The following is a 23,597-nucleotide window of genomic DNA, read 5'->3' as shown; positions in this document are numbered from 1 at the left end:
ATGCAAGAAGTATGTAATGCTGTTTCTCTTCACATCTCCCTTTCTTGCCCTTGTCTTTACGACTACAGACACCGCTAACTTTTATCTTGGTCTTTCAATGCTTGATAACCTTATACTGACAGCGTTAAACAGCTCTGCCTTCACGAGCAAGTGGAGCTGGAGACCAGGCTGGGAATGAAGTCACAAGGAGATTAATGCCAAAGGAAAACCAGCTTTCCTTCCATTCTTCAGTCATCATACAATATAAGTTGAATATACTTACTTCCATACACAGTAGTGCTTTCCAGTCTTTTAAACCCGCCCTGTTTTTATGCTGTTATTCTGTATGTTTTTAAGGTTATGAGCGATGAGGCTGTGGAAACGAATGTGCCAAAAGCAAAACTCAATAGTCACAAGGACACAGTAAGAACACGAGCTGTAGTTCTAACGCAATTAGCAGCGTTGATCGCTGAGTGCCGTGATGGAAGCTGGCATTAAATGAGCGGCCTCACCATTTATCCGCTGGAAAGAGCGTTTTATTTTTCCCCCGACATTCGATAACCGTTCAGTAACGCTCAGTTACAGCACTGCCCCGTTCTGCTCTTCGCCTTTCCAGCTCCTTTTCCTAAGGAGGGTCCCGCCCGCCGCCTCCACCCGCGGCAGGTCCCTCCCCCGCCACCTCGCCTCCCGCGGCCGCTGCTGACGTGTCTGCTCCCTCCCTGCCGCCGGCGCCCGCCAACATGGCCGCAGCGGCGCCGCCGGACCCCCGGCTGCTCCTGGCCGTGCTGCTGCTCCTGCCGCCGCCGGGCCCGCTCTGTGCCGCCGGGCCCGAGCTCAGCCGCCGCTTCACCGAGCGCAAGCGCTGCGCCGACCCCGAGTGCAGCAGTGAGTGCCGCGTGGGGCGGTGCGGGGCGGGCGGCGGGGGGCCCGTCCTTTCCTCCGCTCCGCTGCCTTCGGGAAGGCCCCGCGGTGCCGGCCGTGGGTTCCGGAGGGGTGACTCTGGTGACTCTCCGATCTGTCAGCCCGCGTGGGGCCGCGGGTTGGCGTGGGGATGGGGCAGAGCCGCTCCGAGCGGGACGTGTTGTGCACTGCTCATCCTTCTGAGCTCATCCTTCGCTGCAAGTTTCAGAGCCCACCGGCTCCTTTTCTTCTGTGCTCTCCGGGTGGTTTTTATGCTTCGGATAACGTGAGCTTTATTCTCTACGAGACGAGTTTCAACCCGTCTAATTTAATATTAATAATTAGCCTCGTAGAGAGCTACTCGGATGCAATTCTCAAGTGCTTTATCAAGCTCTCCATCGGTGAGCTTGCATTTTATCTCCAGTCTTATATTTTCTCTTACGCCTTCATCTCTCGACCTGAGATTCACCCTGCGAGTGCAGCAAGACCTTATTTTCTACCAATTAGGGAAGGCTCCTGTCATAAAACTGTTATTTTTATTGTTATTATCTTAAGTAATACTCTCTTTATTTTCTCTCTACAGAGCTAATGTGCCGAGGGAAAGCAATGAAGGATTTCCAAGGTCCGGACTGTCGTTTTGTAAATTTTAAGAAAGGAGAAACAATCTACGTGTATTACAAACTAATAGGAATGTCAACGGAGCTTTGGGCTGGAAGCGTAAGTGCTGCAAAGCGTTTGTTCTCTTGCCTTTCTTGGTATTTTCCTGTCATAATGTTTTGTTTGTTTTGCTTTGTACAAGAAAACTCGTGTTTTTTCACCTGGAAACACAGTGTGATGGATGCCATTTGATCTCGAGGCCGATGTGAAATGGGATGGATTTGGATCAAACTCGAGGCATGTTAACATGGGCTTAAAAACTGTTTCTTTTAGGAAGCTCTCTTTGTGTTGAAGGACTTGCATTGCAGCACTGGAACTGGTGGCTTGTGAGCTGTCTGGAAGCTGAACTTCCCAGCCCATCTAGCGAGGCTTAAACCTGCACTTGTGTTTACCCATGAGGTGGTGTCTTCCTGCCCTCAGTATAATCTTTTAAAGATTTTCCCTTAGATGTGTCTTAATTACGTTTTATCTTCTTAATATTCAGCTGCCAATCCCAGTGCTCTGGGATTTAATGATGTGTGTGTTATTTGTCTGGTAGAAGCAGAGCTGAGATGCCCTAGAGGAAGAGATGTGTTTGTGGGCTTCCACTGAAAATCTGAGAGCTTGTTTAGTCCACCCCCCTGTTGCCCCCTGCCCTTGTTACTCCCTACACCTTCTTCTTGTATCTGTCCTTGCTGTGCCCTGCTGCCAAGGGAAGGCAGTTGCCTGTCACTGGTGGAAGCCACAGCTGGCTGTGTGCTGAGGGCCCAGTGGTTTGGTGATGGGCAGGACGTATGGCTTTCCCTGACCTGCTCAGGCTGGGTGTGGACAGCCAAGCTCTCAGCAGGAGCTGAATCCAATTAGAACAATACAGAAGAGAACGGAAAGCTGCAGCAGGCAGTTAAAGAAGAGTTCGTAATTGTATCGTGCTGGTTATTCCCTTCTGACATGTACTGGGCCATAAATAATCTGGTTAATTAGATGGTGGAGGTTTCCAGGGCTGCCAGTTCTTGAGATGAGGAGTAGTAACATGGGGTCGACTGTGCATCTCCTAGTGACAAGGTGTAGTCCAGACTGTAAGATCAAACAGCAGCTTTAAGGTAATTGCTGCGTTAATGTGCAGTTCAACCCTATTCACTGACTAGAAGCTCATGCAGCAGTTAGGTGTGTCTCCAAGATAAAAGGGTTTTATTTTTCTCTAAGTTTAACAAGTAAAAGCTGAAGTTGGTGGGCGTAGAGGTATGGTGAAACTTGTTTGCTGTCATTTTAAATGGTGTTACGTGCTTCTCTGTGCTTCTTAAAATGATACCAGGCTAATTCAGTCTCTTTCTCTCATATCTCTGGTCCTGCCTGCTGATGCTCAGCTGGTGATGGTGCAACTAGTTTGCAAATGCTGTGAAGGGAGCAGAGGTACCTTCCCATGCACATCCAGCAGGGGACTGGCACATCTGACCCTGCTGCTGACCCCGCAGTTGTGCACTTGTGGGTTGTACTGTGGTCTCTCATGCACCGTGACTTATGTCAGATTTGGCAGCTTGATTTATGGTGATCAGCCATGTCTGTTGTGTGCAGTTTTGGAGCTAGGGGAAGGCTCTTGCTGGCTAATTAAAATCAGGCTACCTAGCAGGCTCTGCGTTCAAACAAATTCCTTCTGCCACAGCCTGTTTAGTATCTTGTCGCATGACCTGGTGTCATTTGATCGTATGTGTTTACCCTACTGACTTCTTCCATTCGCTGGAATTTTGGAGGAAATTATTTATTAGAACCTAACAGAAACTATGAATTCAAGAGACAACTCTCACTTTGTGACCTTTAGGTAGGGGCAGAGGTCAGGTGAATGTGTGCATGGGAAGTTTGGATTGCTGCATGCTGGGGTTTGTTTCAAACGAGTTAGAAATACAGACTATAGTCCTGTTTTTAGAGCTGTTTTTAAGGAGCCATGAGAATTACAGCGGTATTTCTGACCTGCAGGGAGATGATCCCTTAGGGAAGGATTCACTAAAGGTGAACAATCTGTATCAGTTGGGTTTGGGCTTTATTTGCCATTGCAAAATTCACTCCACCCTCTTTAGGCTATTGTTGATTTTTTGCCCTGTGCTGGCAAACATGCTGCACTGTAGCAAAATAGAGCCTTTATTTTATGATCTCAGCCTTGTATACTTTATTACTTGCAGAACTTCCATTGACTTTGGTATTTTGCGTGTGAAAAATTTCTGGAACTCAACCATAGTATGTATTCTGCACGTGACGTGGCAGGCTGGTTTTGGCATTAGTACAGCAAAGCCAAATGCTAGGGGGCAATAATCCACAGACATTGTTTATTTGTGATTTTATGTTTCATGAATAACTCACATCTAAGAAAATATGTGAGTTTTTCCCCAAACCAGAAGGTGGAGCATATGTGGCACTGTCACTGCCCCATGCACCACATCCTACTCTACTACTATCCTTCTCTTTAGTGTTCACCTCCCACTGTTTACAGTGTTGTGTTTTGCAATGTAGATTTTTCTCCTGTGTAGTTCACCTGCCCTCTGCCCTCGTCTTTACCAGAGTCCAGAGCTCCAAAACCATGCAGGTAATTCAAGTTGAGACTGATCCTTTTTAGCAAGGCATTACAGCAAAGACACTTTAAGTTCTTGCTGCAAAAGGCCATTTCATCTTACAACAAAGATTTTTTGCTTTGATCCAGTGTTGAGAAAACTATTTCTGTCCTTCTATTACAAGAAATAGACTTTGCTGTGGATCACTCTCCACCCGGTGTCATGTATAGGGTAGCAGGATAGAAGAAAGGTAGGATAAATTTAGATTTCAGGTAAGCCAGGGAGATGTGTCTCATGACCCAGAGGGTGAGGAAATTTATTCCTGTCATCTCTGTATAAGGGAAGGGAAGGGAAGGGAAGGAGTGAAAGTGTCTTTTATAGTGATCTGGGTGCATCTGCCTTCTTTTCATGGTGTTCTTACTGCCTTTTCTCCATCATGTCTGTATAGAATGATAAATGTTTCCTTCACTTGCACAATGGAGCATTATTTTCCTTTACAAGACTGGACTTGTAGGGAGAGGAACAGATAAAATTTTGGGCATGCAGATCCTGTATGTTTCATAAAGCACATAAATGGCAAACTGGGTCACTGCAAAGGAGCTGTATGGTCAGTTAGGATTACACCAAATGAGTTTTAAATTGTGATGTCTAATTATAATGGTAGTCACTGAGATTAGTCTGTAAGAAGGCTGCTTTGAAGCTTTTGTTTTTAACAAAGATCATTTAAAACCGAAATACAAGTTCATGGGGAGAAATATGTCAGGATAAAACTGAACTATGCAGCACAAGGACAAAGCCTGCATCTGTTCTGTAAGAGCATGATTAGTTGTGCTGTGTTCACAAAAGAAGTGTGTGTGTTTAGGGATGTAATAGATTTATTTTTCCCCCTGTCTCTAACTTAGTGGTTTCAACTATGGGTGGGAAATAGTTAACACAGCAAGTCCTGCCGTGTACCAGTACCTGGCTTCCATAGTTTTAAAAAATGTTAGTTAAGTGTTATCTGCTGGATGCAGTTTTTCTCTTCTCTGTGTCTTTGTGGATTCAGAAAATTCCAGCCCAGTTGAGCCTGTTTTTAGTAATGTCAGTGTAGCAACACTTGTCTGCATATTCCAAACTATTTTAACATAATTGCTTTCCTTTTTTTTTTTTTCCCTTTAAATTTGATCTGTATCTGTCTGCTCTTCCCAAAGAAAGGTCATGAAAATTGGTAATTGTCTTCTTTCTCCTCTTCCATCAGCAACAACCAAGAAATGGCCAACTTTCTTTCTTCCAGATTTTTGGTCCTCTAGGAACCCTGTACCTTTCTGGGTGTGTCCACCAGGCACTAATTGCCCAAATTATCTAATCTGTGTAGTGATAGTGTGCTTTTAATATTGGCTTCTTGACAGCTGTTGTCAGAGCTCTCGAGCAAACAGTAATGTCTAGATCTTATCCAGTTAGTGATAAGGGAGTTTCATGTCTTCCACTATTTGCATTGGTGTAGCATGTTGCCTCTCTTTAGAACAGCTGTCTGTAACTAGTTGTTGCTCACTGCAGATCAACAGTGACATTGCAGAGGAGAGAATATTTTCCATGCAGGTTTTAAAATAGATGACTGTATTACCTCAGGGGCAGTTTTGAGCTTTCCTAACATCCACTTTTTTGCCTTGAACTTCAAAGTGAATATATTTACAGGCATGAAACATTGACTGATAGGGTTTACGTTCATGCACGAAGGCACTCTAATGCTTACTAACTGAGGAAAGTTCTGATGCAAATATGGCACTGATGAGAGAGCATATGATAGCAGTTAAAACACATGTGAGGCAGAGTGCTTGGGTTCCACTCCCAACTCTGCTAATTCTGTATATTGGTTTTTAAAACAGAAATCATAAAACTTAGCAACTTCACAAAACCGTGGTGAAATGTAAACATGAAATCAGTGGAAACTATTGTATGAACAAGGTATTGCTAATCGTCTTCTGCTCGCTGTGTTAAGTTTCATCTAGAAATACTAGAGGATGAGATTGACATGTTTGTTACCAGTGTCTGTAATTAGGATTTTAACAGTCACATGATTTCAGAAGCTTTTTTTTTTACCAATTTTTCTTTGCTTGCCTTTGTTTTCTGGCAGATTGGAAGTGATTTTGGATATTTTCCAAAGGATTTACTTGAAATAAATCACAATTATACCAATGAGGAGCTAGAGTTACCAACAGAAGTAAGTCTTATGTGTTATTATTGCTTTTTTATTTGCGCTTCGTACTGTTTCCTACGTCAGCATTCAATAAAATCACTGAGAAGGAGAATGGGGAGTGTCAGCAATCCTCAGTTACTCTTTCATTTCAGTAAGCAGCTAAGTATATATGTTCACGTATGTGTTGGGAGGTGAAATGTTTGTATAGATATGCATGTGCAATCACCAGCTCAAATTCTTGGCTCTGATGATTCGCTTCTCGAATAATGTTGGGTTTTTTTTGCATATAAAATGTATTTTGATTGAGTTTTAGAAATGCTGCTAGAAATGCTCACGCGTAAGTTGTCTGGTATGTATTCATAATCGTTTATTTTCCCAGCTGCAGAAGTTTGAAAGTGCTATCAGAAACAAGCAAAACCCATCTGCTATTAGTCTTTTGAGTTTAGACTTGATCCTTCAAGGCTTACACAAATGACTCTCATGTGGTAATAGCTAGTAACTCCAGATCTGCTACTACAGATGCAGCTTTAAAAACTGATAAAATTGTATTCAGTGGCTTGTGCTGCAGTTTATTATTTCAGAAACTGTGTGACAGGCAGCTGCTGCTTGGAGGGCATGGTCAGTTGAGAAGAAACCGGTTAATAAAGCTTGGGACAGTGACATTTGCTTTCTTCTCCTTCATGCATTCAGCAATAGAATTGTTCTTAATTGAGAATGTATGTGATGATTAAATGAAAATACTGTCGAGACCATTACTGGCTTCTCTTCTGTTCTTTACTAGAAGGTTTTAGAAGAGATAAAACCATTTACTTTTTCTTTAAGTTTTTATGAGTCTTTGGCAAAAGTTCCACTGATTTGAGAGAGAGTTTTTGTTAGGAATTCTGCATGGTTAATAACATTGCTGCTGTACCTCCATATTTCTGTAGCTGAACAAGAGGGTTGGGTCTCATCATTGTAAAATGTAAAATAAATAAGTAATAATGACTACATACTGTTTTTCATTTCAGGAAACAGACTTTGTTTGCTTTCAAGATGGAAGAGATGACTTTGATAACTATAATGTGGATGAACTTTTGAAGTCATCAGAAGAGACGATAGCAAATGAAAGGGACACTGAATTAAGAGATCCAGGGACAATACCAGCTGAAAGAAATGAGAGGGATGAAGAGGAAGGAAAGGTTGATACGGTAGATTTCCATGATGCTTTGGAGACAGACGAACTTGCCACCAAGGAAGACAAGGAAGCCCTTGCCGTGACAGAGGAGGTAGACAGTTCTCTTAAAGAAGGAACTGAAAATGCTGGGATGAACCCCACTGTTAATAGTCATGAAGAAATCTCTCAGGGAGAACAAATTGCACATGAGCACTTACAAGGAATGTTAAATGAGAATCTAAAAGGGCTAGAAAGTGAAAATACCAAAAACTCTAGTATTCCTCAGGGTGAAACTAGTCAACTTGACAAAGAGGGTGAAGAAGTCAATGCCTATACGCTTCTAAACAGAGAGCTCTCTGTGAACTTGAAAACAAAATTTGGCTCAACTGCTGATGCTGTTGTATCAGATGATGAAGTGACTCGCCTCGTTACATCGATGGAAAATGATTTTAATGAAGATTTGAGCAATAATGCTTATGATGCAGAGGAGGAGTCAGACTTTGTAGATCAGTCTGAAGAAATTCCTTTGCTGTCATTTATGACAGAAGAAGAAAGCATATCCCCAGTAGATTCAGAAGCTGATGAAAGCAATGGCTTTGAGTCAAAACATCTTAAACTTGATGAATATGCAAATGGTGCTACAGAGCTACACAACCAAAGAGACAATGAGGAAGAACATGATTCAGATGTATTAATTACTAAAGATGCCTTCAGTGAGAACAAGAAGTCAGGTGATAGTGTAAATACGGACGTGTTTGAATCTGAACAAACAAAGGAGAAGCGGGATGAAGCCATGCCAGTTAGCAAGAGAGAAGCACCAGCAGCACCTCAACTTGATGATCTCTCCAAAGAGCTCATTACAGGAGAACCTGTAGGTGCTAGTGACCCAGATTCAAAAGAAAATACAAACAAAACCGAACAGTTTGAAGAGCAGATCGCAACTGATGAAACGGTGTTGCAGCTTAAAGAGCTGAAGAGTGCAGCTGTGCCTGATCCTGGTGTTTTGCATAGTCCAGGAGATGGTCTGAAGTTCAAATCATCTGTTGAAAGTAAGCAAGATGCTTTAAGTCCACCTGCTGGTGATGTGAACCAAGGTCCAGAAGGAGTGCCACTTGCTGAAACAGAGAAAGAAGAGGAAAAGGATGAGGGTGATACCTTGAAGGAGAGCTCAGAAGGTAATTTTAAGCACAGAAAGTTATGGGAGAAAATGAAGGAGAAAGGAAAAGCTAAATATGAGCCTTATGGTGATGTTCCTGCAAAACAGGTTGAAGATGTACAACATGCATCGCAAAGTGATGCAGGAGATACTGAGCTTCTAAAAGACAAACTGGAGCAAGGAATGCCTGTGGTGGAAAAAGAAATCCTAAGACAGGAAGAAGATTTGAAACAAACAGGGGAGGATGATCATGAAAATCAAAGGCCCGTCTCTGTTAAGAAAGAACCAGAAACAGAGAGGGGAAACGTGAAAGAACACCCTGCAGATGAGGGAGACCCGAGCCGTAGAGGAGCTGCTGAACAACCTAGGCCATGGGAAAATGAGACCGAGTATTCAGAGGCAGATGTGAAAGAAGAGCTTTCAAGAAATCTTGGCAAGATGACGATACTTGAAGAAAGCATTGAGAAAAGTTCCCCAGAAGAAAAATCAAGAAGTGCTACACAGAATACTGATGCAGAGAATTCTACTCAGCAAGGAACTGTTCATACTGATAATGAAGGCTCAGACAGAAAGCTTGGCACAAGTTCAGCTGGAGAGCAAACCCTAAGGCTAGATTTGCAGTCTGAAGAGCCAGATGCTGAAGAAGACCCTGACTTGAAGCAAGAGGAAGAACTACTGGAAGATGAGAACGCTGCAAGTGCAAAGCTGTTGCAAGCAAGGCTTGCAAATGTACAGTTGTCCGATGGTCAGACAACTAGAAGTACAAACCCTGAATCAGGAGTACTGAGTGAAGCTGTTACAGGAACTGTAAATCCTACTTATGAAACGGGAGAAGAAACAAAGTCATTTTCTGAGGAAGCTAAAAAAATAAGCAGGGTGGAGGATGCACATGAGGCCGGAAACGAAGGGGTTGACAAAGTGGTGAGTGAAGATACCAAATTAGATGAGATTGAACATGTCAGGGAAGACGACAAAGAGTCTTCTGAAGCTGAGGAACCATCAGCTGTGGAGGAATATAACTTCAGACAGGACAGCAATGACTTTAACCGAAGGAAAGACCATCTCCTAGAGGGCATTTCACTGGGAGACTCAAAAGAGATTCAAATTTCAGAGGATACAAGAAACACCCACCAGCATTCCGCACATTTCCCCAGCCCTGCTGACATGTCAGCAGTCACCAATGACACTGTAACAGACTACAGTGAGTCTGTGAAGCGACTCACAATCACGAGAGATTTCCTTGATGAAAAGCGTGTGATACGCCTCCAGAAGTACCTTGGGCTCCAAAATGTGATAAGGATTGAAGCCATGTTTCAGGACATGAAGATAGAGATGGAGCTTGCTCGGAAGGCAAGCCAGAACATTGAAGAAGTAGAAAAAGCTTTGGATCAGATACTTAAGTCTTCAGACTCGAGCATTATGGATGTTGTAGGAAAGGTCCTGGATTCCAGGGTGGCAGAAAATCAAGAGGAGATGGTAAAAGAAATGGATTTGTATGATGAAGAAAGTGCACTGATGGACGATATTCAAGAATTAATATACTCTTTAAGAAGTAAATACTCATCTGCTAGCGAGAGTGTCCCACTTGCTTCTTTTCTAGAACAGGAGGAAGATCAGCTGTATGTTCAAGGTAAGATATCAGAATGTACGTATGTGGGGAGTTTGAGAGAGCTTTCTGTTGTGCATAAGCAGACCGAAAAGAAAAATAAATCATTGTTATCTGGTTTGGTGTTTAAATTGATAAAATGGAAGTAAAACCATATCCCAAACAACACTATGTACACTAAAAAAGCCTCTGTGTAAGAGAGGGGGATCTGAGGGTGAATATGGCTAGGAGGGGATATTCAGCTCAGGTGTTCCTACCATCTTGTTTTTGTCCACATTCATAAAAGAATGTGTGTGAGCATAAATACTGAACTGATCTTTTTTGTGGTGTTGGAACCAGTCCTTGAGTCTGTTACAGTCATGCTGTTTTCTAATTAACATGTAAGGTGGTAAGATGCGCCCTTAGCAAGACTTCATTCACAGCAGTAAATATGCAGTATGTGATTTCTGATAAAGCACCATTGAAAACAGTACAAATACCTCACTGCGCGGTCAGTGGTTGATACTCTGTGTAAGGTCCATAGAGACATTTAATTAGATGGCACTGAAAATCATTTAGGTTCCAGTTGGAGTGTCAAAAAGTATCAAGAAGGCTTAGTCAAATGTGGTATTTCACTTGTGAGCAAGAGCTGTACATCGCTTCAGTGCTTCAATTCTTGTCTTTCTGTCACAGGTGCTGCAAAAGAAGCTGAATACGAGACAGCTCCCGTCAGAAACTTACATGGCACCGATGAGAGCAATCAGAAGTTTCAGCAGCTTGAAGACAAGAGGCCATTTCTTCCTATGGAGGAGGAGGAGGAAACAGCTGTTAATATTCCAGCTGAGGATGAGGATAAGAGAGAAGCTGAAGATGGGTACAGCAGTGAAAGAGGATTGCCAATGGCTGATGCCTTTGGGGCAGCTGATGCAGGAGAGAGTGCCAATGGAGACAGTGCTGCAGGTAACCTTTGCTCCTGAAGAGGAGCACGGCTGAATAGTTCTGAGAGATATCGCGGGGGGTTTCACTGTTTTTATTGCACGTTGGTGTGATCCTGAGCTGTTACTAACGACCGCCATCCCCTCTAGCGGTGCTGCTGTGTAACCGCCGCTTGTCTCTATCCATTTTTCAGCCCCCGTTCCGGAGCTCTCTCCCTCCGTCCCTGCGGAGCCCATGGCGGTGCCAGGAGGCGGCTCCTCCCGCGTTGCGCCGCGCGGGGCGTTGCGCCTTTTGCTGCGCCAGGTGAGTGGCGGCGCGGGGCGATGACGCGTGTCGGGGCGGGCTGACGTGTGCCTGCACTGCCAGCCGGCCGGGAGCCGCCATGGAGCCGGCGGGAGGCGCCGAGCCCCCGGAACAACAACGGCTGCTCCAGGTGGGGGAGCACGGGCGGCCGTTAGCGGGGCGGGAGGAGCGCCCTGCTGCCCCTCAGGGACGGGCGGCTCCGAGGGGGGGATCCCGCAGCGCGGCGGGGGCCGCTCGTGGCACCTGACAGCGGTTACGGGCGCTGCTGGCGGGGCCGGGGGCCGCACCGAGCTGCTGTGCGCTGTGCTGCGTGGCCTGTGCATATGATAGATGGCATATGACACTGTGACAAGGGTGAGCGCTGGTGACAGAGCTGTCGGTGCTGTTTTCTTACCTCCGGCTGCAAAGTTGGTGGTTTTTTTTCCCCCCCCCGGTGTTTTTTTTGCCAGTGTGGAAAGGGCTGGCTGGCTGCTGGTGTGTGCAGATGTGTGTGCTTTGCGAGCAGGTGGGGGCTGCCAGGTGTCTTCCAAACGCTCACACTGCTGAGTGTTCACACAAGCACCGAGCTGCTGTGTGGTTTGCTTCCTCTCTGGTTTTCGGTTTCGTACATAAGTTGCAGACAGGCCCTCGATGCTTCTCAGGCTCTGTGAGAGGCATAGAAACACTTGTCAGACTGCTCCCTTTACCTGTCAGGCCTTCACTTGCTGCTTGCTTTACCCAAGCGCTTAACAGAGTCATATTCGCTGCCATTCATGTTGTTGGCTTTCAGTTGGCTGCCACCCTGCCTGAGGATATTCGTCCTGGGCCCGATTTCCACGGCCTTCCATGGGAGCCTGTCATTGTCACTGCCTTAGTGGGGATGGCCACACTCGCTGTCATTTTCTGGAGAACCTGCCTTTCGGTGAGTGTAGCTCATGGGTCTGCTGAGACTTCAGGGGCTGTTGGTGATGTCAACAAACCGTTTTGGCATTAGGGCTGTCAAAGCTGTGGGCTTTTCCATGTAGAGTGTTAGTATCAGTTAAATGCTGGGCTTCGCTGCTAAAATAATTTGTAGCTTTTTTTCTTACACTAAGAAAGTTTTCCTTTTATGTTACATATAAAAAAGAGCATCTGAGCTTTTGTATTGGTGTTTTGGAATGAGCAATTGCTGTGAAAGCACACATTGCTTTAAGGCAGGGTTGAAGTGAGGTGCAGGCTTTTTTACATTAACACATTCGTGATTGTTCTTTGCAAAGCAGTTTAATTTTCTTTATGCCTCGTGGGATGCGGCCACTCACTGTTATCCTTGTAGTGTCTGAGTAAACAGATACTTGCTTAGGCTCTAGGACAGGTCATTAGCCTGGAAGCTTTTATTAGAAAACAGCTTAAGCTTGTTTGTAGTGTTATTCAACTCCAGTTGGCAGGGAGGGATGTACTTTCCATGTGCTGCTTTAAACTGTGTGTACATGGTAACTTGCTTCCATAGGAAATATTAGTGCCTTTCGCATGTTGCTTATGGTTATTTTCCTTTTTTCTTCTGTAGGTAAAGAGTAGAATGTATCAAGGTAAGTTTCTCTGTGCTTTTTGGTGTGCTTGCTACTTAGGCACTTAAAAGTTTGGATGGTTATTTCAGAGGACTAAGCATTAATCTTCAGTTCCTTTCAAGGAGAGCACTGAGCTCAGGGCTATGGGGTCAGCTGGGCTGCCTACATGAGTCTGAGGGTTTGGAATATGTCTGTAGTTAAAAGAAACAGTGTGACCCACACCTGTGGGTTAAGGAATGGCGAGGAAATGGCTCAGTGTGGTTCAACCTGAATGTGATCCCTGGGTTAACTGCTATGATTGGAGAGGGGGAGAATGTTTGGTTTTCTGCCTTGCAGTGAATTCTCTCTTCCTCGGTGCTTCTCTTGCCATTTAGGGGGCTACAGGGAGCCCAAAACTGCTGTGCAATTGGGAAGGGACCTCATAAATGCAGATCTAAATATGTATGTAGATTGAAGTGTGTACAATTTATGGGTATTGAATAGAGAAAGACTTCAAAGTAGGGCAATTGCTGCAATTTGTATTTGAATACAAAATGAAAATATGAAAGAACTGGCTTTGCACCAGGTCTACCTATTTCCTCACCACAAACCATACTGCTTACTTGTCAGTACTCTGTAGTTTCATTTCAGTTATACTGCACTTCTCTTTCGTACAGTTCATGCGGGTTGGCGAGATGAAAATAGGCTGTTAGGATCATGGGAAGCGTTTTGTACCTCAGCAGCCCCTTGTCTGCCCTCCTCTCCTGGATCCTCTGTGCCAGGAGCCCCCGTGTGGGAGATGAGGGGAGGGAGGAGCAGCAGTTGCCATCACACTGTGTAGGATGTGGTTGGAACAACCGGTGCTTCTTGTTTGTGCTGCAGGATTTGCTGTGGAGCACGTGGGGTTGGGGTGCTCAAATGAAGTCATGCTAATTGGACAATTCTTTTAATTTATTACACTTCAGTTATGTTATTGCAGTGATGTAGGATGTGTCCTAAAGGTAGGTTAGAGAGAAACAAAATACGTGTCTAAACAACTTTTGCTTGATCACAGCCATTTTTGATGTCCAGAAGTAGTGTTTGTTAGAAAGGCATGTGGCTCCTTGGGTATGGGAACTGGAGTTCTTTCAGAGCTTTCATCCCATTCCTTCTGCTGACCACTCGGTTTCAATATTAAAGAAACAGGTTGTTGTTTAGGGAAGGCAGCTGCATCTCCTTGAATATCAACACACCAGTCTGAGACTTCTCCAGCATTCTATTACTTGTTTTGAAGCACCTCCTCTGTGTGTAGGCAGCACCTCACTCTGCTCAACTGTGCTGCTTGTGAGCAGCTCCCTCCAAGCAAATACGAGAGGCGAATGCTTTGCATCAGTGTTTAATAAGCTTTACTGTCTTGTTTGCAATCCTAACTTTAAATGAAAGCTGGAAGTGCTCAGACTCCTGCAGAATGAGCTGAGGTGGCAGGTAGTGGACAACTATCCTGGTCTGTGCTGTAGTCCGTTCTTGTATATGTGCCCTATAGTGATAGCTCTGGTTTTGTTTGAAGTACAGTTATTGTAAGCTTTGTTATCGTTATTGGAAGCTATTGTAAGCTTTCTTTCTCTTTCTAGTGACTGAAAAGCAACTGGCTGAGAAGATTCAAAACCTCCTACGAGAAAAAACAGAAATGTTAGACAAGTTTTCAGAATGTGATGAAAAGGTATCACTCTGGGTTCTTGTTCCTTGCTGATTTTCTTATTGGTTTAATGGCACAGTCAGTGCAACAGTTTGTATGCTTTTATTTTCCATTCCTACTGAAAGTTATGCTGAAAATGTTCTCAATTCTGTTGGTTATTTTCGTGCTTAGATAAAGCAAGCAAAGGAATCAATGAAAGCGGCCCAAGAACAGAAAAGCATCCTGTCAGATGAAATTGCGGAGCTGAGGGTAAGGAGCACTTAATAGTCTTTGTACTGAAACTGGAAATGTTAATAAAATAACTTTCTTTAGTTGATCTTCTGCTCTTTTTGTGTAGGACACTGTCAAAGGACTGGAAGAAGCGAATCATCAGCTAGATGACAAAATAAAAAGCCTGAGCACGATGCTTGACACAGAGAGAAAACAGAATGCGAAGAAACAGAAAAAAGTAAGAGCAGTCACACCTACGTCTTGCGTTGTCCTTACCTTAATTGTGCCCTACAAACTGTTAACAGTCTGGTTAACAGAGAGGTAGAGAAAATGAGATGAACCACCTCAAAAAGACCTGAAATTAAACGTAGGGTTCATTCCAAGTTCAAGCGGGAGATTCTCTCGACTTCTTTTGTCTTACAAGATTTCTATCAAGTTCTGTGGTTGTGCTTTCACACATAAATGGATTTTGAGCCAAAGCCAGGAAGTCCCATAACAGCATGGGCTGAAGGTTTTAGGTTGGTGAGAGTGATTTCCTTGTGCTTAGAGGAAACATTTTGTTCTGTAACAAATGAGAGAGTCTCTTAAGTGCCCCTAATTTACATCCAGAGGTGGTATTTAAAAAAAGAAAAAGAAACAAAACAAAAAAACACTTCATTTTTTTTCTTCCCTTTTTCAAAGCTTGATTTGCTGTAATAATAGTAAGTTCCAACAGGTTCTTGGGTGTTTTGATCAAAGGTTGTTGCTAATGACAGCGACACGTGGTACTTTCATTCTGGGCTGTGTTGGCATGAAGGGAGCTTTCCCTGCCATGCACAGGCTGAGTCAAAGGGGAAAGTTGGTTCTAATGTGCAGAGTCTGTTTCTGTTCTTTGCTTCACTGATAAGGCAGCGCCGTGTGCTTCTAGTCTAATGGCTGCTCTGAATGGAAATGTGTTGGTGCTCTGAATTTCCATCTTTGCTTCCAAAATGCATTGATTACAATAATAACAAAGTCAGGCTCAGCTCCCTCCCAGATCAATACACACTCACTGTTGATCTTTTTCTTACGTAGCTCTCTGAAACCCAGAAATCCTTGGAGAAATTTGAAGAGGCGTTCAACATGCATTCTGCAGAGCTGTCCGAGGTAAAGCATCATCTCTGTCCTTTCAACAGTCCCAAGTGTCGGTTCTGTACCAGGAAAACTCATACCTAGAACCTGATAGAAAATGCCGGCTTGGCAGATTTCAGCTGTTTGCGTGTGTGTGCCTTTTTCTTTTCTGTTTGCAGGTAATACGTAGCTCTTACTCCGCTACAGCTTGGTTTTTATGCCTCTTTTTGTTCCTTTTTGTTTCATATGTAGGTGCAGATAGCCCTTAATGAATCTAAACTAAGTGAAGAAAAGGTGAAAGCAGAGCTTCAGCATGTGCAAGAAGAGAATGCTAGGCTGAAAAAGAGCAAAGAGCAAGTAAGTTCTGCCAGGCGAAGCAATGTTGTTTCTCCTTTGATTAAACACTGGCACTTCAATCCCAGTTTTCTGGAGTAGATCTTCACAGCGTCTTCATTTTCTTAACACAGCAGAATCTCACATTTCATGTTAAGACTGAATTTAAAGCCCTGAATCCCCACAAGCTGTTTGTGCAAAAAAGTCTGACATCTCCATTATGCCAGTTCCATTGGCTTGATTTTTGGCAGTAACTTATCAGAAAGTTTATACCAATGCGGTGGTCGCTGTGTGCTCGAGAAATTGCTACTTGGGATCAGGGCAGAAGGATGTTATAGCAAAGAGCCAAAAATCAGTTCTGAAGCAATGTTAATGGAGATCCCCTTTAGCCCTGGAATGTCATGACAGCACTTCTGTGGGTAATCAAAAGTATCTGTCTTCTTTTTCTGTATGTGGCATAAATGCTGTTCTAACGTGGAGTGGTTATCTCTGAGCTGCAATTAACTCCTAATATTTGATGTGTAGGAGTAGTTTGTGTCTGATGTTGGAATATTAGAGGAGAAAACTTGAATTTGTAAAACCACCTAATGATAGGACTTGCAGAAAGACTCCAAGCATCCAGTTCTGCCAGTAGACCAGAAGTGTGTGCCATAAGTGTTAAGTTTGCTCTTCATCTATGGCCTGTGATGATCGGTTCTCACCCGAGCTGGTAGTAAAACAGGCTTCTGTTACACATTCTAAAAACAAACCAAAACATTGCCTGGCCTTTGTGTTTCATACAGCTGCTAAAAGAAGCCGAAGGTTGGAGCGAGAGGCACACTGAGCTCACTGAGCAGATCAAACTGTATCGGAAGTCTCAGAAGGACATAGAAGAAGCACTTGCCTACAAGGAAAATGAAATTGAAGTAGGTTCCTTGTTATAAGCTTTAAACATTACGTGTTGTGAAATGCTTCAGTATGCTTTACAAAATGCAGAGCAAATCTCCTTCAGTGATCCTTTAATTTCTGTACTAGGTTTTAACCAACTGCATTATGCAGCTGAAGCAGCTTGACACAGATTCAGCATCTGAGGCCAAGAATGACGGTGAAGGGCTTGAATGGAGCACAAGAGATGATCTGGCCAACGGAGAGTTGCCAGGTACAGTAGTCCAACCTGCTGTCTGATGCACACAGCAGCTAAAGCATATCAGGTGATTTGTACGTCTCATGGGGAACAAGGAGAATAATGTGTGCAGCTGCTTGTGCTGCAAGTGCATGCAGTCTTCAGACAACACAAAGTACTGAATGGAGAAATGCTTCAAAGGCCTGTAATCATTTTTACTTTACTCAAGTAGGTGTAATGACAGTTCTAAAGATGAACTGTATAGAAGCTCTCAATTAAGACCATTCTGAAAGCTAAAAATCTCTGCCCCGTTGTTGTGCTACATTTATGTTTAATATGAGTTTGTAGTCAAGAATCGCGGTTATCTCAGGATACCTTTAGGTAATGGTGTCTTTCAATCTGAAAGACTGAAACAGCAATTGGCAAAACTGTTTAGGAAGTTGATCTTCCTTGATAATGGACACATTCACAGTGTGATTCTGGGGCACTTCTGTCTCTGATTCCCTCCCTCCAGCCTCCTGAGTTCTTCTAATCCTACAGCATAATTAGGCAGAAAGTTCTCGTGGCTTGAATTTCATAAACTGTGTCCAGTAATGGACACTGCTCACACTAATATTATAGCGGTGGCTAGAAAGAAAAGCTGCCAGGAGCAATCTTCTGGAGAGCCTTTTGGAGTAATTCTGCCAGTTCTCTTGTGCTGGGCAGTGAGCTGCTGTTGTGTTTTGTTGCATTTCCTACACAACTCCCTGTCTTTTTTCCTTTGGACCGATCCCACATTGAAAGGTGGGGAATGTTATTTTTAACAGCTGTAGAGTTCAGGGAATTGGGATTAAGAAACAGTGAAAACAAATGCATTTTTCTCTTCTAGATAATGAGAAGATGAAGACTCAGATTAAACAGATGATGGATGCCTCCAGGGTATGCTACACAAGATGATGAATAAATACAGTTACATTACTGCTATGCCCGAGATTGTAAACTTTCTGCTGATCCTTTTTTTTCCAGGTAAAAACTATGTTATCTCTAGTCGAAGAAGACAGAAATTCTCTGCAGTCCAAGCTGAGTGATGAAGTAGCAGCGAGACATGAGCTGGAGGGTGGGTAGACTTAGTAAAACAATGGCTTTGAATGAAATGCTGTTTGCGATTTAGAAACAACCAGAACACTTAAGTTGTGTAACAGTTCCAGTTGCAAATTCCTCACTTACCTCTGCTTCTCCAACAGAGCAAATAAAAAAATTAGAACACGACTCCTCCTCACTGCAATCAGCCAAAGCTCGGCTGGAAAATGAATGTAAAACACTACAGCAAAAAGTGGAGATCCTCGGTGAACTGTACCAGCAGAAAGAAATGGCGCTCCAGAAGTAAGCCTGCAATTACTCTTCCATGAGATTGCTAAATTGTTTGAGTGCATGTTGATGGCTGAGGTGGATGAATCACTAGCACTGAAGAACTACTTATGAATACAGATGCATGTATCATTCTTGGATTACTTTCTTTTCTTACTGAGATGTCTGTAATACAATCTCAGTTTAGCGTGGAAAATATTAGGTAAGATTCAGGGATGTTTTCAGTTAGATGATGTAAGACTGAGGTTCTGATGGCGAGGCGGTTGTAAGAGAGGAAGACATTAGGAGCCTCCTCAGTACATGCAGAGAAATGTCAAAAACAGTACAGTTAGTGAAGAATAAGGTTAAAGAGGGTGTGAAAAGTTATCACGTAAGAGATAGAGGATGGGTAGAATGGGTGAAGTACATTTTTTAATCTGTTTGTTTTTCCTTGTGTAGAAAGCTAACACAAGAAGAGTATGAGCGCCAGGAGAAGGAGCAGAAGCTGTCTGCTGCAGATGAAAAGGCCGTGCTGGCTATCGAGGAAGTGAAAGTTTACAAGTAACTTTGGTTTCCTGAAGGCTGTTGTTTCTCTTTATTTCAGCTACTGAGGAAAAATCATTTAATTACTCTCTTTTCCCTCTTCCCCCCCCCCCCCCCCCCCCCCCCCCTTTTTTTTTTGTTTTTCTTTTCATAAAGGCAGAGGATTCAAGATATGGAAGAGGAATTGCAGAAAACAGAGAGATCTTACAAAAACCAGGTGAATTGTCTGCTACTTTCTGCATCATTCTAATACTCTGTAATGAGTTCTAGCAAATCAAGTTGTCAGAAGAAAAGAATTAACATACTTCTTTTCTTCTCTTCTCAAGATTGCTGCTCATGAGAAAAAAGCGCACGACAACTGGGTAAGAGCGTTCTTCCCTTTTTGATACGAACATCTTGTATTTGGCTTCTGGCTGATGCAGTTAATGCAGCTGGCAAAACTTTCCCTGACAGCTTATTGCCCGTTCTGCTGAGAGAGCTCTGGCTGAAGAGAAGAGAGAAGCAGCCAACCTGAGACAGAAGTGAGTACAGTACAAGCTGCTTTCATTGCTCTGGGATCATGTTGTTAGGCAAGGAGGAGCTTAAATTCTGCAAGGTGCACGGTCAGCCTGTTTCTGTATGTGGGAGATGGAGAGGTTGGTTTGATCTCTTTGGAGATCAAATCTCTGTGGTGCACAAATGAATAACAACTTTAAGCTTTGAGCTTGTTTTGATGGTTAAAATAGGATTTCTGGGTAAAAGCTCAAACATGTTACAAAGTAGTTTCTGTGATACTGTTACTTGTAATACAACAATACAACAAATACAACTCTCATGTATGTATTATTATGTTATATGTATAGTGTATAGACATACATGTATATACATGTGTGTATATATATACCTATATTTAAGTTACTATCTGTTGAATTTAGATTAATGGAGGTGAACCAAAAAATCATCATGCTTCAAAGACCGCTCATTGTAAAGCCAACTCCAGGCAGACCTGATCGCCAAGTCCCACCACGCCGAGGTGAGTGCTCCTGTTTCTCCCAAAGCTGTGGTCTTAAAATCAGTCTGTTCTTAAAAAAATAATCCAAAACCCCAAAGGCTGTGATATAGTAACAAAACCAATGTGATTTACTTTCCTTCGTTGATTTTTCTTGCTGCAGTGCCCTTAAGTAGAGATGGTTCTTTTGGTCCATCACCTGTGAGTGGAGGAAATCCGTCACCCACACAGATGATGGAAGTTCCCAGTAGGCCCCTTTCTGCTCCTCAGAGGGAAGGCTCAAGAGCTGAATTTGGTAAGCAGAGAGTGTTCCTTCCTGTCTTGTGCACCTTACACACTGCAAGCCCAAGAATGCTAAGGTCTGATTTTGGTTCTAGGGGTTGTGTAAGTATTGATATCTGCTCTGTTAATACACAGATGGATTTATTTTGAAGTAGCTCAAGCATGTGTTGATTAGAATCTCTGGTGTTGTTTCTCTTAAGGTACAGTGGTAGATGGCCCCCCCGTTCCACGGAGGCAACCAGAGCTCCCTGGAAGGATGTCTGTTCCTGGTAAGTTATATGACCTGCCACCAATTGCACAGTGTACTCACTTAATCTTTCACATCAGCAATGGATCTTGAAGAACCACATTCCTTTTCCCAAAGCATGACTAAGACCTGCCTTTGTGGCTCTCTCTGCAGATCTTGGGCCTGCTGTAGCATCTCTGATCAGCGCTGGGCCGAGAACCTCCTCTCCTGCCACAGCAAAGGACAGGGCGGTAAGCTGAGAAGGAAACAACCTTCAGGAAACGTTTCTAATCCACAATTCACTGTACTTCCTGCTGCTGCTTTAATTGTGTCATGTTCTATCTTATGTCCTCCTGTCACTACTTTATTTGATGTCTGCCCCTTTCCCCAAAAAAAGCAGCCCTCTCCCAAAGAGCCTGAAGCCCCCTGTGTAACTACTGCTTCACCTTCATCCATTGAACCAGCTACAGTGAGTATTCAGAGGCTGAACATGGTGTTGCACTGCTTTCATGGAGAAGAATAACAGGCTTGGTGTTCTGAACTGCTCAATAACAAAACACTCTGCAGAACTAACTAAATGCTGATACTTCTGTCTCCAAAGGTTTCTCTAATGATGAGCAGCTCCTGTATTTTCCTTTTTTAATGTAATTAATTGAATTAGACCTTTCTTTTAAGGGCTGCAGGGAAACGCTTCATTTCAGTGTGACTAAGATAATCTTAAGTATTCTTGTAGTATCTCACTGCAGTTCCACATATAACTTTGGCCCCTTCACCAAAGGGGCATCTACTTGAAGATGCTTCACAAGAGTGATGAATGCCTTCAGCTAAAGCTGTACTTGAAAAGTTTCTCATCTGAGAGGATGCACAAACTGTTGACTCCTAGGTAGTGCACACGGTGTTGTGGTTGAGGGGATGATGATGCAACATGCCTCTTTATGTTCTACTCAGTTAATGAGTTTTGGGATGTCTTCTTTTCCTCCCCCTCCCCCCTCCAGCTTTTGGCCTGTGGTGAGCAGTTGCAGCACTCAGTGGTGTCAGTATTTCTCCAATGCAGTGACTAACATGCTGAATATTTACCTCATCTCACACAGGTTAACGTTGGACCCAGAGGCCCCCCTTCTTTCCCAGGGACGCCTGTCATGAACTCTCCAGCGATGGGACCTCCACCTCAACCACCTATTAACTATGGTCCACAACCAGCTCCCTTTCCTGGACACTACGGGCCTGGACCGCGACCTCTCCCTGTGCCCCTAGGTACAGTTGCATTGTCTTGTGCTCAAACACACCTTTTCTCACCGAGAAAAAGCACAATGTAGAACATGGAATCCCATCTGGTAGCAACAGTTTGCCATTCTTCATGAGGTTTAGCTGTCTTGCTCTGGGTGTTTGGATGAGTGGGTTTTTCCTCAAGTCTCTGTCACACCAAGGTGCTCTTCCTTGATTAGGCTGCAACACAAACCAGCAGCCAACAAGCACTAGAATAATATTAGCAACTGCCGAAGTCTTGCACGTGGCAGTGACCTATGCCAGAGCTGCTCCAGCAAATTCAGAAATGAACAAGTCAGATCCAAGTGAAATTTAACTCCATTTTCTCCTTTCCTTCCAGTTTGTGGTGCTCCCTTACCACCACCAGCTGCAAGAGATTTCTTACCTGGCCCACCCTTAGGAATAAGAGATCTGCCTCCTGGCCCACTGCAGCCGCCCCTTCCAGATCCCAGAAGCTACAGACGTGGGCCCCCTCTCTTCCGGCCTCCAGTCCCTCCAGGCCCACACGATTACCCGCCAGGTCCTCCAGGCCCACCACTACCACCGCCCGCCTCCAGGGACTACTCTCGGAGCAGAGACTTGCCTCCAGCCGGACCCAGAGACTACCCTGCAGGCCCCGCACCGCCACCGGCAGGCTCAAAAGACTACGCACAGCCTCCTGTGCAGAAGCCCTGACTGCAGCCCCTGGTTGGTCGGCAGCTCAATGGAACGGCCTCCCGCGTGCTTCCTGCGCTCAGGAAGTTCTACAGCGGTTCTAGTCGAAGCCATTTGTCTCATTTCAGTATATCTCAGTTTTTTCAGGATTGATTTTTATCCAGTCGCTGCAAACATCTTACGTGCATTTATGATCACCTTAAACTCATCCATCCTCTTGGGCTGCAAGAACCTTTCTGTGATGGACTTGAATCTACTCTAAACGTGCAATAGAACGGAATACCTGTGTGGCTAGTTTTAATTAAATGTAGCCTTCGTTACCAGTCGGTGAATGAATTAATTTCTTGAAAGATGTAAATCAAATCATTTCCTGTGGAAATAATTTTTAAGTAAAATGCCATCTTACCTGCCTTCTCCATCACGTCATGAAGCTGCAGTTGTTGTAGGCCAGGAGTTGACATGAGGACTGGGAGCTCTGCTTTTAGTTTTATTTTTCTTTTTAAAAAACCAAACACGCAGAACTGTCTGGTCAAGAGATCAGAAGCACAAATGACACTGTATTCAAAGGAAAGATAGAATAAAAAGCAAAATTCCTTTTGCTAAACCCTGAAGGCTTTGTTTCAGTGCCATTGTTTTGTTCAGAAAGAACACTGGCGTTTAGTCGTTTAAGCAGAGAACGCTACAGCTACGACCACGCTGAAGAACTGAGTCACAGCTGAGGGACTGCGCGTGTCACAAGGTTTAGGGCTGAATGAGGAACTTGTCAGACTGACCAGCACAAGGCTGGATTGCTTCACACACCAAGGGATACAGAGCTCTGCTGAGGGCAGGAGGGAGCTGGAAGCTGGATGGATGCCTTGAGGGCTCTTGGGCTCCACGGTGACACAGGTAGGACAGAAAGGTTAGGGCTCCAGAACCCAAGAAATTTAACAACCACTTCCAATACTGACCTGCAGCACTCTATGCAAGGGTGGGGAGGTCAGTTTGCATCTCAGTATCAAAGAGTAATTCAGCTTCCTCAGCACTGAGTCTGTTCT

At 44.0% G+C, this 23,597-nt stretch overlaps 1 protein-coding gene across 7 annotated transcripts; it reads left to right on the top strand.

The window, feature by feature from the left end:
• The first annotated feature begins 672 nt into the window (after nt 1-672).
• Nucleotides 673-23,449, top strand: MIA3 (MIA SH3 domain ER export factor 3). 7 transcript variants are annotated; one of them, XM_015857182.2, is made up of 29 exons: nt 673-864; nt 1,463-1,596; nt 6,169-6,255; nt 7,239-10,170; nt 10,819-11,085; nt 11,255-11,364; nt 12,134-12,265; nt 12,887-12,908; nt 14,477-14,565; nt 14,713-14,790; nt 14,879-14,989; nt 15,805-15,876; nt 16,093-16,197; nt 16,956-17,078; nt 17,188-17,311; nt 18,144-18,193; nt 18,281-18,371; nt 18,499-18,637; nt 19,061-19,162; nt 19,301-19,361; nt 19,471-19,506; nt 19,598-19,665; nt 20,059-20,156; nt 20,296-20,427; nt 20,615-20,683; nt 20,815-20,891; nt 21,038-21,109; nt 21,732-21,894; nt 22,247-23,449. In XM_015857182.2, the coding sequence occupies exons 1-29, from the start codon at nt 720-722 to the stop codon at nt 22,579-22,581; spliced, it is 6,024 nt and encodes a 2,007-aa protein (XP_015712668.1). In that variant the 5' UTR covers nt 673-719; the 3' UTR covers nt 22,582-23,449. The 7 variants fall into 7 exon arrangements, with proteins under 7 accessions (XP_015712668.1, XP_032299594.1, XP_015712669.1 ...); XM_032443703.1 differs by having other exon boundaries at nt 720-864; nt 21,041-21,109; XM_015857180.2 differs by lacking the exon at nt 673-864 and adding an exon at nt 1,016-1,280 and having other exon boundaries at nt 21,041-21,109.
• Nucleotides 23,450-23,597: the final 148 nt, after the last annotated feature.

Source organism: Coturnix japonica, chromosome 3 (genome assembly GCF_001577835.2).
Source record: "Coturnix japonica isolate 7356 chromosome 3, Coturnix japonica 2.1, whole genome shotgun sequence".
Classification (NCBI taxonomy): domain Eukaryota; kingdom Metazoa; phylum Chordata; class Aves; order Galliformes; family Phasianidae; genus Coturnix; species Coturnix japonica.
Note: the sequence above shows the minus strand (reverse complement) of the source record. Positions and strands in the feature narration are given on the sequence as shown.